The sequence below is a fragment of the Triturus cristatus genome, chromosome 3_1 (genome assembly GCF_964204655.1).
Source record: "Triturus cristatus chromosome 3_1, aTriCri1.1, whole genome shotgun sequence".
Classification (NCBI taxonomy): domain Eukaryota; kingdom Metazoa; phylum Chordata; class Amphibia; order Caudata; family Salamandridae; genus Triturus; species Triturus cristatus.
Window position 1 is genome coordinate 994478254 of NC_140583.1, and position 15728 is coordinate 994493981.

General features: G+C 48.8%; 1 protein-coding gene across 3 annotated transcripts in view; it reads right to left on the reverse strand.

The window, feature by feature from the left end:
- LOC146861373 (troponin T, cardiac muscle-like) overlaps positions 1 to 15728 on the reverse strand; it is a 195709-nt gene that overhangs the window by 30355 nt on the left and 149626 nt on the right. For all 3 annotated transcript variants that reach the window (XM_085645676.1, XM_085645675.1, XM_085645674.1), the window contains 3 exons: positions 12374 to 12451; positions 11473 to 11586; positions 7245 to 7357 (listed from right to left, as the gene is read on the reverse strand). In XM_085645676.1, the coding sequence (XP_085501802.1) occupies positions 7245 to 7357; positions 11473 to 11586; positions 12374 to 12451 (305 nt within the window). The remainder of the gene's footprint in view (positions 1 to 7244; positions 7358 to 11472; positions 11587 to 12373; positions 12452 to 15728) is intronic.

Below are 15728 nucleotides of genomic sequence, written 5' to 3' on the forward strand. Positions count from 1 at the left end.
CCTTCTCCAGATCACGTCTACGCGTTCCTCTTTGATAGGAGGGGCCCGTGCGGTGCTCTGTACTTGGGGTGGTTTGTGAAGGGCGGCGACCATCTCCTCTGCCCTGATATCCGAGAGTTCATGTGACCTGGCCAGCACCAAGATCTGGTCCAGTGTGATGCCCGGCTGGCGCAGAATCAGTTTCCTGAGCAGGGTTGACTTACATCCGAGTATGATCTGACTCCGTATTTCTTCTCTTTGATCGGCAAATTCACAGGTAGCTGCTAACTTCCGCAGACGCGCGTGGAACATGTCTATTGATTCATCTCCTAACTGGAGAGATCGTCGGAACTTGAACTTTTCAAAGTCCAGGTTCAGCTGTGGGTCGAAATGCCGGTTGAGAGCCGCCACTGTGGCGTTGTAGTTGTCCGCGTTGCCCGTGTTGGGAAGGGACTCGAAGAGATCATATATTTCAGGTCCCCCGTAGAAGATTAGCTGGGAGCGCTTCACTCTCTCATCTGTTTCTTGGGTCCCAGTGAAATCGTATTGAGCTGACCGACCCACGCCTTCCAACGTGGCGCCGCCGTGGCTGGATCCTCCAGTTCGCTAAATGGCGGGAGTGGGTTGGTCGTGGCGTGGTGGCGAAGATCTGCGGCCTGTTCTCCTCCTCCTCCCTGAGCCGCTTGATGGGCCGGCGGGGCGTTGGCGCCAGCGGGTGGTGGGGTGCTCATGGTGGCAGGCAGTGGCACCTGCATTTGGCGCCAGGCACGTGGATCTGCTGGGTGGCACTGGGTCAGAGGCTGCGGGACGCTGGGCGCGTGGTGGGAGTACTCACTTCCTCACACAGAGTCTTTCACCTCCACTGGCGACTCCAGGCAGTCAGGGGAGACGCGGTGCACTTCCGCTGCAGGAGGGCGTGATGCAGCACCTGGAGGGCCTCCCAGCCTACAGCTTGCCACTACCAATGCCTGGTGTGCAGGGAAACTCGCTGTACCCAACATACACTTATGCAGCTCTCAGTGCTTGCCTTTGCCACTGCTTGATGTGTGTGGTCAATGCCTCAAGACTCAGCCACACCGGTTTCTCCCCAAAGTTCGTTTGTGTGCTGTTTGGCGCTGGAGCACGCACTCACCGCTCCGGGAGGTCGCGGGCGGGTCGCTCAGGCAGAGGCGTGTTCTCGGCCGCAGCCGGGGATTCCACGAGGCAGCGCCTCTGAAGCAGGGTTGGCTGCACGCGATGATGCGCCACACCCTTGCAGCGTGTCCCCGACAGGGAGGGACGCGCGTGGGCGGCACGGAGGAGCAGGACAGCAAGAATATCTCCGGAGAGGGGCACGGCCAGCCAAAGGTACCGGCGGCGATGTAGCGTCTCAGGTGGGCTCCGAGGCCGCAGATGAAACGTCTCGGGTGGGTTCCGAGGACGTCGATGGAGCGTCTCGGGTGGGCTCCGATGACGCCGCGGTGGCAGCGATATCGCTGGTGGCACGCAGCGGGACTTCGGGCCTCATCGCCAATGTGGCGGCCTGGAGTAGGCCACGCTGAAACGCTGCGCTGGCACTGACACATACGCAGTAGGCCGTTCAATGGTTAGCCGGAAAAGACCCCGAGCGGTCTTTCCGTACCTTTATTTATGCCCTCGGGGCGAGCCCGCCTCGAGGGGTGGAGGATGCGTGTGTTGGTATATACATTGTAGTGTAGAGGCCGAGTGGCTCTCTACAGTGACCAGCCGAGACCGCCTTTCTCGCAGCTGCCAACTTAACATTGGTGAGCTGGGGAGAGGAAAAATTCAATCCGGCCACTACGTGGAGTTTTTGGGAACTTTCCAATTTCAAGTAACATGCTTATTTACGACAGTAGTGGGTAATTTGCCTGGGAATGGAAAGGATGATACAAATGTGTTAGTGGCCAAGATAATTCTTGTGACATTTATGAACTTTAATAGTTTTTGAGCAAGGGTCTATCAAAGCCAAACTCGTGGGCTTGAAATTCACTGCAGTACAAGCTCTTGTACGTCATTTATATGACCATTTATCATGACTCTGTCTTAATCTTGCGACCTTGTAATGAGGTACCTGGCACCTGCTGGGTGAACCCTGACCCTGAACAGACGCACGCAACCTTCACGGCCGAGGGTTTATATAAAGAGACCTGAGAGACCAATCATGGACTTCGGCCCACTTTCTACTAAAGAGTGTGGCTCTCTGTTGTTTGTGCACCGCTCGCTAAGCCTGCATGCGTCACGCAGCACTTAATGTTCGTAACGGGGATAGTTCCCGCCATGTGCACTCGCCTTTTGGCCTCAGCTGCATCGTGAACACTCCTGGCGGCCCCAGACGGCCTTCCTGCAGCGGGCCCCCACTACCTGGAACTCTGCACCCACCACAGACCGTTAGCACTACAGAAGCGTCTGCGCAAGTGAGCCCCACCTGGACTGCTTCGCCCATCCTGAGGCTGGTTTGGAGCCCGTGCATCCTCACAATCACATAGGGGGAGGCCCTGCATGCATCCTGCTCCACCCCATTGTGCCTCTGCCCAGTAACACATCCTCAGATCTGCACGTAGCCTGTCCAGGCCACCATCATCTGTGGGGCTACTACCTGCTCAGTGGTGAATCCTGGCATCATCACGCATACATCCAAAGTTTGGCATAGTACACCATAAAGAGGGTCGCACCAATGTGAGGACCTGAATGCTACTTCTAATGCACTTTCTTTTTGGGCGCACAGTGCCGCCCATAGAGAAAGGTCATCATTACAGGGCAATGGGACCCCCTACCAGTGTCCCCCCTCCCCCGTCCCACACAGCTAATCACGCTACGCATCATGGCGGATTATGCCATCGCTGAGCAAGGCACTGCATAGGCCCCAACAGCCGCACTTTGTGCACACGCCCAGAACGCAGTTGTTGCTTTTCAGCCATTTGGTGAATTTGGAGACCCTGCAACAGCAGTGCTGTGATAGAAAATGTGAGTGGCATGGCCTTAACAATTATTTAGGGGCAACCAGAGAAACTGATGGTGTTGTCAAGAGGTTTTTGGTACTACACTATGCAGGGAAAGAAATTCAGAAGCTGTTTGAACACTTCCCTGGAACAGGTGCAGACAATGACTAGAAAGGTGCTGTCAAGACCCTTAATGCTCACTTTGACCTCCAGCTCAACCCTGATTTTGATTGATTTAAACCCTGACAAGCTTGCCAATGGGAGGGAAGTCCATCGACAACTTATATGCCCATCTGAGGGAGCTGGCTAGCACCTGCACTGCCGATGACCAGCCCAAAGAAGTGCATGTGCAGCGCAAGAAAAGATGCAAGTCTATGGCCCTTAGAGGACTGATCCTATGGCAACTGGGCATTGGCCTAGATGACATCTTGGCACTTGCCCAATCCCACAACTTTTCTGTGGCATGGGCAGCTGAAATGGACTCGGCACTCACCCCCAATAAAGGTGGTACCCACACAGGCAAACAACCAATGATCAAGATGGAGACCGTTAATGCACTCAGGACACAGTTTGAGGTCGGGAAGGGGATGCCACCAAGCAATGCGCCCGGCACCCGCTGCAGGAACTGTGGGAATGAATAACACACAGCAGAGAATCGCCCCACCCAAGGAAGAACATGTTCCAGCTGCAAGAAACTAAACTTTTTTGCAAGTTTGTGCAGATGTGTGCGAGAAGCCAATGGGCCAGAGGGAGATCTACACCACGAAAGCAATCCGAAACCTCACACTCAATAAAACTGAGCTGCAGAACCAAACGTCAAGTTGCAAGTGGACAGGAGACATTTAGGGCACTGACCATTCAAAAGATGAAGACATTTTTCTCATATCCTTCACAGAACACAACCCATGTACGAAATAGTCATAGCTGGTACAACAGTCAAAGCACTCATTGACACAGGGGCATCAGTGAAAGTGATGAGCCAGCACCAATATGTTTGCCTCAGACCAAGACCAATTCTGTCACCATCTGGGACCACAATATGTGCCTATGGAGGCTGCAAACCACTCCCGCTAGTGGGGACAACCAATGTCTCAGTGCAGAACCAGGACACGGAAACGCTGGCCAGATTCCACTTTGTGAAACTAGACTCAGAAACTCTAGTTAGGTGCCTCACAGTTGAAGAACTCAGTCTCGTACTCTTTGCTAGGAACGTCCAGCCTACCCATGTGGAAGACATTGTACGGCAATTCCCACACTAGACCCAGGGCTTGGGATGCCTCAAAGGACTCCTAGTATAGCTAAACATCGATAGGATGTTGAAACCGGTGGCCCTGTGACACCACAAGGTACCTTTCCACCTGTGACCACTGGTTGAAAAAAATCTGGAGAAGTTAGAAAAATAAGAGGTTACCGAAAAAATGCACGGGCCTACTCCATGGGCACCTCTAATGGTAACTGTGGAAAAACCCAGACACTCAGGAAACATTTGGCTGTGTATTGACATGCGCCTCCCCAACAAGGTGATCACGAGGGAGAGGCACATCACACCAACCATGGATGATCTAATCCCTGACCGCAGTGGAGCCAAGTGGTTTTCCAAGCTTGACCCAAATGACTGCTATCATGAACTGCAACTAGATGAGGGCTGCTGATATATAACAACTTTCTCAACACACCTCAACCTGAGGAAATATAAGAGTCTACATTTTGGGATCTCTTCAGTGGCAAAAGTATTCCAAAACACAATAAGAAAGACACTATTGGGCCCCCAAGATGTCGTGAACATAAGTGATAACTTTCTAAATTTACCCGACAACCAACAGAGAACATCACGGTGAATGCCAAGCAACCTAAAGCGACTCAGTGAGCATGGACTTGCCCTCCATTGAGGGAAGCGCTCATTATTTGAAACTAAGGTAGATTTCTTTGGATATGTCTTTATACATAATGGCATTCAGGTGGACACCCACAAGTCACAAGCAATCTGACAAGTCTGAGCACCAAAATACGACACAGAGGAATGCAGTTTCCTCAGGATGACCACCTATTGCGGCCGGTTCAACCCTAACTTCATGACTCTAGCAGGGCCTCAAAAACAGAAGATAGGTAGACTTTCAGCTTCAAAGAAGCCGAATCATCCGAACACATTAAAAAACACACTATTAGACAAGGTCACCATGGCATACTTTGATCCAGTCAAAAAGGACAGAACTCATCATGGATGCAAGCCCTGTAGGGTTGAGGCAGTACTGAGCCAAGAGGTGGAACCTGGCAGGTGGGCGCCTCTAGCTTTTGCTAGCAGAGCCCACAGAAACAAGATACGCCCAAATCAAAAGAGAGCCCCTTGTCATCAAGTGGGGCTGTGGAGACTTCCACCTGTACCTAGGTGGGGGGCTATACCAAGTGGTCATGGACCACCAACCACTAGTAACCCTATTTAAGGACACTGCACCACATACCCCGCCCAAATTTGAGCACTGAATGGGACAGTTACAGCAGTATAATTCCAGCGTTATATATCACCAAGGGTCAAGGAATTCTACAGATTTCCTCTCGAGGGACCCCATGCCAAGCAAAAGGCCCTCAGTGGTCGACAACGTTCAAATAGAGGAGTACTAGAGACTAATAAACCAAGGGGCACGCCCAAGGGAGCTCAGTCTCCAGGAGATCCATTGAGCAACAGCAGAGGACTGAGTACTCTAAATGATTATCACCACCCTACGTGACGGAGCTCGGAAAACATTCCTAAGTGACATCAACCAGTGGACAAACCTGGACAAAGAAAGACTTACACAATTCTGGAGAGACAGGAATGATGTAATTACCTCACTGGAAGGAATATTACTCAAAGGACATTGGCTGGTAATTCTGGCATAATTAATTCAGCAGTGTCACAGAACTGGCTCACGATGGGCACCAGAGAGCAGCCAAGATGAAAAACAACCTGAGGGAAAAGTTACGGTTCCCCGGACTTGATGAGGCTGTAGACAGTCTGGTAAGGCAGTGCTTAGCCTGCCAGATGACGAGTGGACCTGAAGCTACTGCACCTGTATTCACTGAAGAACGCTGTAAGACACCATGGGCGAAGGTCATCCTGGACTTCGGCAGCTTCCCACACGGTTGTGGTAGTAGTAGTAATGGACAGCCACTCTAAATACCCTGTAGTAGAAATGATGGAGTCAACTGCATTCTCCAAAGTCATCCCAGCACTTGAGAAAACCTTCACACCTTTTGGCCTCCCTAAGGACGCCAGGACAGACAATGGATCACCCTTCCAAGGGGCATAGTTACTTCCTATGATACCTAGGCATGCGTCACAGTAAAATTGCTCCTCAGTAGCTACAAGCCAATGGCGATTTTGAGCACTTTATTTGCACCATAAAGATGGCATGAAAGATAGCCGGACAAGAAGGATCAGACCCAGAAATCAGCCCCACCAGATTCTTTTGAGAATTCCATGGTACCCCACACTGCTCCCCATGGGAGGAGGTGAGATGCAATTGCAGCTCACCTGGGTTGGATACCACCCAAAAATTACCCAGAGAGCACACAAATACGGAGGAATCCACACATTAAGAGCATGCAGCTGCCACTTAACACCTGGGGATACGGTGTTGATGCATGATCGCCACCCCAGGAGGATATTCCCCACTCCACACGACACTGGCCACTGGGCTGTGACAGCAATAGACGGCATCATGGTGACAGCCCGACAAGGGGAGGTAACAGCAATCAATAATGTGTCCTGGTTTAAAAGAGTGAGAGCCCACCCTTGGCAAATTTATGACAAAGCAGGGGCAGAGGGCACACCTGCACCACCAGCACAGGACAATCACGGATCAAACAGTGATGGAGACCCACCACCGAGGTGTGACTCCCAGTATGACAGCTGTCGGGCGGAAGCAACAAGAGGGATGGCTCCAGTGACAGCTGAGGATCAAGTTGGCCCCACCAGGAGCCAAAGGTACAACCGATGACCCAACCAGCAGCTGAGCCAAAGTCTCAGAGACTTTGTATGGACCTCCTAGGCCTGTGAAAATAAACTACTGAACTGAACTAAGGTTGGAGGAGATGAAATGAGCTACCCGGCACCTGCTGGGTGAGCCGTGATCCGAATGGATGCATGCAACCCTCACAGGAGGGTCAGAGGGTATAAATAAAGGAGCACAAGTCTTTGGCCTGCATGGAACTAGAGTGTGACTCTCTATTGTTTGTGCACCACTTGCTAGGCCTGCATGAGCAATGCAGCACTTAAAATGACCCACAGATGCACTGTCTCCTACTGGTGCCCTTAAAGCTGGAAGAGATACTTAAAGCTCATCTTACTTCAGTTGGTCTTCTCTTAGGCTCTCCACGTCAAGGGACGTCCGGCGTTCAGCAAGGATCTTCTTCTTCTTCTCACGTTCAGTCTGCTTCTTCCCACCCCCACCTCTGCCGCTCTGGAAGAGACAATGCTTGGTTATTTCATTCCAGGTGACATGTGATATGGTGGTCTAAGAGAAACCAATCCCAACTACTCTACTCCTCTCTACAGGGTCCAACCCATGTTAGAGAAAATTGGACATTTAAATTTGTCTTTGAGTGCCAATTCAGGCACCCTTGCACCATAGTGCAAGGGTGTCTGCATACAGGGGAGGATTGTTTATGTGTAGGAAGGTGTCCCTTCCTGCGCAAAAACAATCCTAAAATGCCATTCAGTCACTTTCATGTGTGCTGCTTCATGCAGCACACATGAAAGTGGCACAATGGATTTTTTTTAAAAAGCTTTGTTTATGTACAGGAAGGGACACCTTCCTGTACATAAACAAACCATGTCATTTTCCTTTTTCCATGTGTGCTGCACAAGGCAGCACACATGGAAAAAGCAAAAACGAGGAGAAATAATGCATTTCTCCTCGTTTTTGCCAACATAAGACCAGGATTTACCTGATCTTAAATTTGGCGCTGCCTCCTATGTATGCCACACTTGTACATAGGGGGCAGCGTCAAAATGAATGGGTGTTGCAGTGGAACGCCCACCGCGACACCCAATGCCCACCCCTTTCACGTTAACCATAGCGTGAAAGGAGGCCTTATGTACAAGGCAGTGTTAAGCCACGTTAAGTGGCTTAACACTGCCTTGTACATAAGGTGCAGCCCCTATCGCCACCACAACATCGTTAAAAGTGACGTTGTGGTGGCGATAGGGGCTTGCACATATGCCCCAATGTATAAGAAAAATTGTTGTGCAACACTTCAAACAGTAATAAAGTGAAAACACCACACAAAAATGATCTGACACCAATTTGGACAAATGGTACTTTCCTAAATAAATATAACAAGACCAAAATTACAAAAATCCAATCAGGAGAGCTAGAGATATGCAATTTGAAAGATTTTTGTGAAAATAGTGCTAAAAAGAACAAAGAGTGAACTGTGGATATCTTGATGCACCGGACTGCGACAAAGTCATAAGTTTAGGTCAACCATGATGGAAGATGGTCTGGCTACAGGGACCAAGTTAGGCCCGCTGAACAAAGTACCTTAAATCCTGATTTGCAGGAAGGTGCGCAGATCCGTGTTGAAGATGCGTTGTGCAGCTGAAGCAATGAGTCGGTTTCGAGATGTGTCGAGGCTGCGACGTGAGGGCCTGTATTGTCGTCGAGGATCCCGTCAACAGGGCTTGTGATGCAAGGCACAGCGTTGAAGATGTGGCATGCAGTCGAACAAGCCGTCGGTTCCTAAGAGCTGTGAGGCTGCAATGCACAGTCTGGCCTCATTGTGGAGACTGCTGTTGATGAGGGATGCGAGGACCTGCACCGAGGATGAGTCACGCAGAAGTGGTTCCAAAGGCGATGCGGGCTGTAGAGGCAATGTGGGTCTTTGCGACGGGTCCAATCCATGCAGCAGTAGAGATCCATCAATTCTGCTCAGGGATGCGCCCCACAGCAGAAGAGATGCGTCGGCTCCGCTGGACCCACAGAGGCTGGCAGAGCACCTTAGGCCCACTCCCAAGGGTCCAGGACTTGAGCTGGCACCACTTGACAGGGTGGGTTCATGGATGTCAGAGTTTAGGTGCAGGAACAAGGTTGTTGGAAGCCTGTTATGACCCTGACGCTTCAGATCAGAAGGTCAGCCAACTAGCCCTTGGAGTCACTCTGGTTTCTGGTTTCAAGAGATGCAGGTCCAGGCCGTCTCACCCAGGCAAGAGGGCAGCAGGTCAGTAAAGCAGGGCAGCAGTTCCTTCACAACAGGACTCCAGCACAGTGGCAGTCCTTTCAGCAGCAGAGCTGTCCTTCTTCCTGGCAGAGTATCCAAGAGTCCAGAAGTGTACTGAAGTGGCAGTGTCTGAGGTTCAGTAGATATACATCCAGTTGTGCCTTTGAAGTGGGCAAAAGCTTCTAGAGGCATGCCTTTGACATGCACAGGTGTCCTGCCTTCTTGGTCTTACCTCCAGACTAACTACAGGGGGTATGCAGTCCTTTTTGTGGAGCCAGGCCAATTCAAATGTAAGTGGGGCTGGGTGCACTCCTCCCTCCCATCCTGCCAGTGATGGCCCATCCAGTCACACCTAAGCTTCCTACTGTGTGTGGCTGTTTAGGAAGAATACACAAAGCCCAACTGTCATCTACACCCTGTCATGTGACCTACGACAGGCTGCAGGAACTAAATGGCTAAGGCAAGAAAATACCTACTTTCTAAAAGTAGCATTTTCAGAATAGTAATTTAAAATCTGACCTCACCGTAAGTTAGAATTTTACCTTGTGATTCTAGAGACACCAAACATGAAGGAGTTCCCTGTTCCCATTCATAAATAACACTTATAAAATGAAATAAAATAATTCCAATGTTATCCTATAGGAGAGGTAAGCCTTGCAGTAGTGTAAAACGAATTCAAGAGTTTATTTTCATTACCAGGTCATGTAAAACTTAAAGGTACATGTTCAACTTTTCAAATACACTGCACCCTGCCCTTGGGGCTGTCCAGGGCCTATATTAGTGGTTGCTTGTATGTATTTAAAAAGAAAGGTTTGTACCTGGCAAAAGATTTATTTTTCCCAGCCTAAATGGTAGTTTAAAACTGCACATACACAGGCTGCAATGGGAGGCCTGAGACAGGTTTAAAGTGCAACTTAGGTGGATGGCACAATTAGCGCTGCAGGCCCAATAGTAGAATTTAAGTTATAGGCCCTGAGCACAGGTAGTGCCACTTACTAGGGACTTACAGGTAAATCAAATATACTAACTGGTTATAAATAAGCCAATTCATCTTGTTTTAAGACTCGAGCAAAGCACTTTAGCACTGGTTAACAGTTGTAAAGTGTGCAGAGTCCTAATGCCAGCAAAAAGTGCAAGGCAGCAAAAACCGGAGGAGGGGGGGGGGGGGGGAGAAGAGAGAGAGAGAGAGAGAGAGAGAGAGAGAATCTGTAAGTCTGTCAAGCTGTCATACTTTTGTTATTTTTTGCCTCCATGTGTCTTGGCCACGCAAATGTATTTTCTGGCTGAAGTTGTGGTGCCATCAACACAGTTTAAAATGGATAAATCAGTAGAGAGAGTACAGATTATTAAAACTCTGTTAATGACTGTCTCTTCCACTAACTACTGCACTGTGGTAAGGCACATCAATAAAATATTTGCAACTTTTTTCATGATGAGGTTTTGAAGGTACAAAATAGGGTGTACCCGCTAACTAATGTCCCAAGGTGCTGGGGTAACCAGAAATGATAACACATAAATTCCCTTCAGAAGACCCATTGACGTTACAGATCACATTTTTCGAGAAGTAGAACTGTTTGACCGCCTTCTATCGGCATCACATCCAGGTAACTGTATCATTAACAAGACACTGCCAAGTCACCCATATGTGAAGAGAATGGTTTCCATTTTCTTTTAGCACAAAAGCGTAACACTACGATGATTTCTGCACAGTCTAAAATAGCCGTCTGAATGCCGAAAGAATGGACGATAATGAAATGAAGTTGTGTTATTTGTCTTGTATTTGTGTTTTGTGGAAGGGATGTGTGGGGGGCTTAATAGGACCCTTTTTGGATGCACATAAGGTTGCAGCGATATCTAGACATGCAAATTATTTTGGTTATATAAAATACATTAATTGGGTTATATTTATATGCTCTCTTCTGATTTATTTTTTATTTTTTTGAAAGCTAATCGGGGTTGTTTAATCCCTTGATTATTAGGTTTACATATGTTGTTATGTCTAAGGGGCATTTGTTTATGTGTCAGTGTTTGAGGTTTTTGATGAGTCATTGTCAAAGATATGGAAATGTGCTGGTACACCCCGTCACCCAAAGATCATTCCATCTTCCCTAGCTTCTTGCTATACCAGGAAAATACACTGCCTTAACCTACCGACTGGTCCTCTCATTGTTAGTCCATGTCCTAATGTCTGCATTAAAAATCCCAACCCTCACCACAGAAGCAAGCACTGGCTGACCTACTGGGCAGCTTCATCCAAGCTGCTGGTTCATGCAAGCGTGAGTATATTACACCCAGGAAGTGCTAAATGTGCAAGGTCTCTTAGTCAAGAAAATGGGGGCGCAAAGTGAGGACATACCTTTTGTAAGTATCCACCAAAATGTAAAGAGATGTTCGAGAAGGCCTTCATCTTCTTGGCATCGTCCTCTGCTCGCTTTCGGTTCTCTTCTTCCTCTTTTCTTGCTTTTTCTTCCTGTTGACAGGAGAGCATCACACATGGATTCTTAGATGGGCATGTTAAGAAGTTTGTGAAATTAGCAGCAGGTGTGAAACCCCAAGCTCACTGCGGTGTGATCATTAGTGAGGGTTCTGATAAGAATCATAACAAGCATTGGCATAGCCAATAGGTCTCGCCTTTGGGACCTTATAAGTGTTTAGCCATGCAACAATACTTATAAGGTCCCAAAAGCGAGACCTATTGGCTATGCCAAGCGGTCGCGAAAGTAAAAGTGATCGGGATCACGATCAAACATCAAAGCGGCCGCAAAAGTGACAGTAATCACGGTAAAGCGCAGCGCGCGCGCCCGCGCACATGCACTGTAGCTCTAGGCTGGCCTGGTAGCACTTTTTGGAGCCCTCTCAAAAAGTCTCGCCAGACCAGCGCATGCGCTGGGTCAGGCGAGACCTAAAAAGGAAAAGTGCAGTATTCATCTAGACGGCCCTTGCTATTGCAGACCGAACTCTGTCTCCAGAGGGCACCCACTCACTGTCTATATTGGACGGTATTGTAATTGTATTTATATAGTATTTACTACCCCTGACGAGGAAGCTACGTGATTTACTGATGCCAGAGTACTACTCCGGATCATACAATGCAAAGTTGCGACTTTCAGACTCATCTGTGTTTGGTGGTGGGGTGACACCCTGAAGGACTGAGTGAGCCCTCCCACTGGTGTGAAGGAAAGAGACCACCCATGGTCCTGGCAGCCCACACTCTCAAGGAGAGAGCCACAGTTTGTGGTTGGACGCCAGTCGCTCACCGCGAGCCGCGCCTGCCGCTCCTTCTCCTTCTCGGTGCGGATCCTCAGCTGCTCGGCCCGCTCGGATCGCCGCTTCTCCTGCAGGAATCAAGACACAAGAGAGTTCTGTCAAAGCAGGTCGAGGGCACCAGGCCAGCTTCCAGGAGGGACCCGCTGCCCAGATTTGCTCACCACACTTTTGTAAAGGAAGGGGTCATTGGAACTCAAAATCACTGCCCTACTCATTGGTGGGTATGCAACTTCTTGAAAAATAAATACAATATTGAAATTAACTTTTGGAAAAAGGGTTTAAAAGAAGACATGGAAATGTAAGAAAGTCTTGTTGAATGTGAAAATCTATAACGGTAAAACATTCACACACAGGAGCTCAGTTATGAAAGTGTTCCTGCAATGGCTGTGCTGTTATCAAGCTGCAAGAATAGCTGGTTCATAAAATGTATTCCCGCTGCAGACCGCTAATACTCTGCACAGGGATCAATGGGGCAGGAGGCATGCTCGAACAATACCTCGGTGTATGGGGAACCAGGGGGGAGCCTATGCCAGCCTCCCCTCCCCGGGGGATTTAAGAACGAGGAATGGGCCACTGAGCCCGTGTCAGGCAAGGCCGGTTGTAGGCTATCATGTAGTAGGTGTGGGGTCCAGGGCAAGCCTCTCTAGCTGACTCTTGATCCATTGGACAGTACAGAGCAGCTGGATACAGGGGATTTCTGTGGGATAAATAATGTTTTTTTTATTTTTTTATCAGTAATGGAGCCAATTTCAGCACTCAGGGATGCTTTGTGCACTTTATGTATGCCTGGTCGAGACAGTTGTGCCAAGGGTATTGGAGCAGGCTTGGGTGGGCATGGCTCGTCTGCGTAGGCAGGTGGTTGAGGGTGTGGCACTGTCGCCACTCTTGTTTGTTAGGCAGCGCTGCAAGACCCCACAGCTCTAGGGGGGCCCTCAGCACAGTACCCCGGCCTGAGCCTTCTGAGTGAGTTCAGAGGGGGGGCCCTCCATGTACTTTGCAGAGGCCCCCCCTCAAATTTCGTTACGCCACTGGGGAAAAGGTGTGTAGGGAGGGCTTTCTGCCGTGAGTGCGGCTCAGCCTCTGTGTTGTGGCGCAAAGAGGGCGAAGTCTGCAGCCTGATGTGGCCCGAAGTCAGTTGGAGGGAGTGCAGCTCAGTTGCCGCCTCACACATTGCAGCCAGGGCGTGGTTTCTGTTTGTGGGAAAGAGTGGGTCAGATTAATTTGCAAGAATGTTGCATATCTTTCAGGATGTTGCAAATAGGTTTGGGGTGCCCCTAGCTCCAGAAAACACTGCGGGGCCTAGCAAGTGCTTGCTATTCTTTGGCATTGAACTGAATACACAAAGGATGGAGGGTAGATGTCCAGCATATAAGGTGAAACAGATCATTGCTTTACTAAAAGAGGTGAGTGAGGCTTGTAAATTGGAATTGCAGAAAGTGCAGTGCATATTGGGTCACCTTAATTTTGCATTTAGGGTGTGAGATCAGTCAGAACTTTTTGTAGGAGGATTGGGTTATCGTGTCAGGAGCAGTGCTACCGCACCACAAAGTGAGGGTCACATTGGTCTTAAGGGTGGATTTCAGAGTATAGGGACATTTCTTAGATTGCTTTCATGGAATTGACATGTTTATTGTTACTTTAAAGCAAACACAATGAGATGATGGGCAGAGCACTGAAACTTTGGATTGAATCCATCATCGTACTTTAGCTCACTTTGCCACCCCAATTCAGACCCAGCCATATGCAAATCAGTCTTGACCCTGTTTCTCATGGGAACAGTCCAGCCCGAACTGCCAAGCCAGATCTTCCCTAGACCGGAAACAAGCATCCAGGGACTGGTTTCGGGGTAACGCCCCTCTCAGCCAGGCTAGCTCGAATCTAGTGGCAAAGTGAGCAAGGGACCCACGTCTGGGCATACCCTGCCAACATAGGGCGAACAACGCAAACACAAGTAGATGATGGATGGAGCACTAAAACGTTTCAGACACTCACCCCCAGTCCCAGATCTGGGTTGAACTGGGATGGCGAAGTGAGCTAAAGAATGATGATGGATTCAACCCAGATCTGTGACTGGGGGTCAGTGTCAGAAAAGTTTCAGCTCTCCATTTGTTTGTATTGTTGATTTAAAGACATCTTGGCATATTCATATATTTTCAGATGCAGTAGGAGCTTCAGGTCTCGGCCTGTTCTGGGAAGGAAGGTGGTGTGCAGAGAAATAACCAGGGCATTGGATTACACAGAGCAGGAGCATTGCTCTCCTAGAGTTTTTTTCCATTGCTGGGAGAATTGGAGGAGTGGGTCAAGAAGTTGGCTAATAAACAGGTTTTGTTTAATGTTGATAACATAACAGAGGTTCAGTTGGTCAACAAACAGAAGACCAGTGATATGCGGGTTCTCAGACTGCTGAGGAGATATATTCTGTTTTTGTTTACAACAAAACATCATGTTTAATGCACGAAATGTCCCGGACGCAATCCATGATACTGCTGATGCTTTATCTCGTTTGCTGTAGCAGGGGTTCTGGCACTTGGCCCCTGGAGTAGAAGACATGAAGACAGAGTTGCCCCTGGGCATCTAGGCACCGGGGAAATGAGGGGTGTGAGTTTAGTGGAGCATTCAGTATCCAGTATTACTAGAAGGTCCTATTTACAAGCATGGACGGAGTTTCTTGAGTGGTGCCAGATCGAGATGGGGGGGTGAGAACAGTGTTGTGAATCATCAGGAGGATGTTATGAATTTTGTGTTGCTGTTAATTGATAAAGGTTTATCAGTAGTGACCATTTCTAGTAAATTGGCCAGTCTGTCTTTTTATGGTAAACATGTTTGGGGTTATTACCCTGCTGAGGGGGACTTAGTGAGGAGAGTCCTGTTGGGGTGGTCCAAGTTTCGGGGGCGCAGGGAGTTTCCGAGGGAGCCAGTTTCCTTCTCCTTGCTGATTAGGCTAATGAAAGCTTTAGTAGTTTGTTTCTATGATGATTTTGAAGTCCGGGTGTTTCGGTTGAGCATGGTTTGGATGTTTATTTGTGCCTTTTCATTTTCTGAACTTTTGGGTTTTAGGGGTAGGCATGGATTCCAGTTTCATAAGGTGGTGATGGAGAGTGGTCTTTTGATATGGTTGGGTTGATCAAAAACAGATCAGAAGGGTAGAGAGCTGCGAATCATGCTTCAGAAATGTATTGTAGAGGATATTTGAAATGTTGAGGTTTGGCACAGGTGCTAGGACGGTTGCCCTTGGAAGAAGGGATCAGCTTTTTGTCATGCAAATGTTCAGTCAGTTACAGCAGATCATTTGTTAGGCATTCTTAGGATGGCTCTGGTTTATTTGGGCGTGGATGCTAATAGATT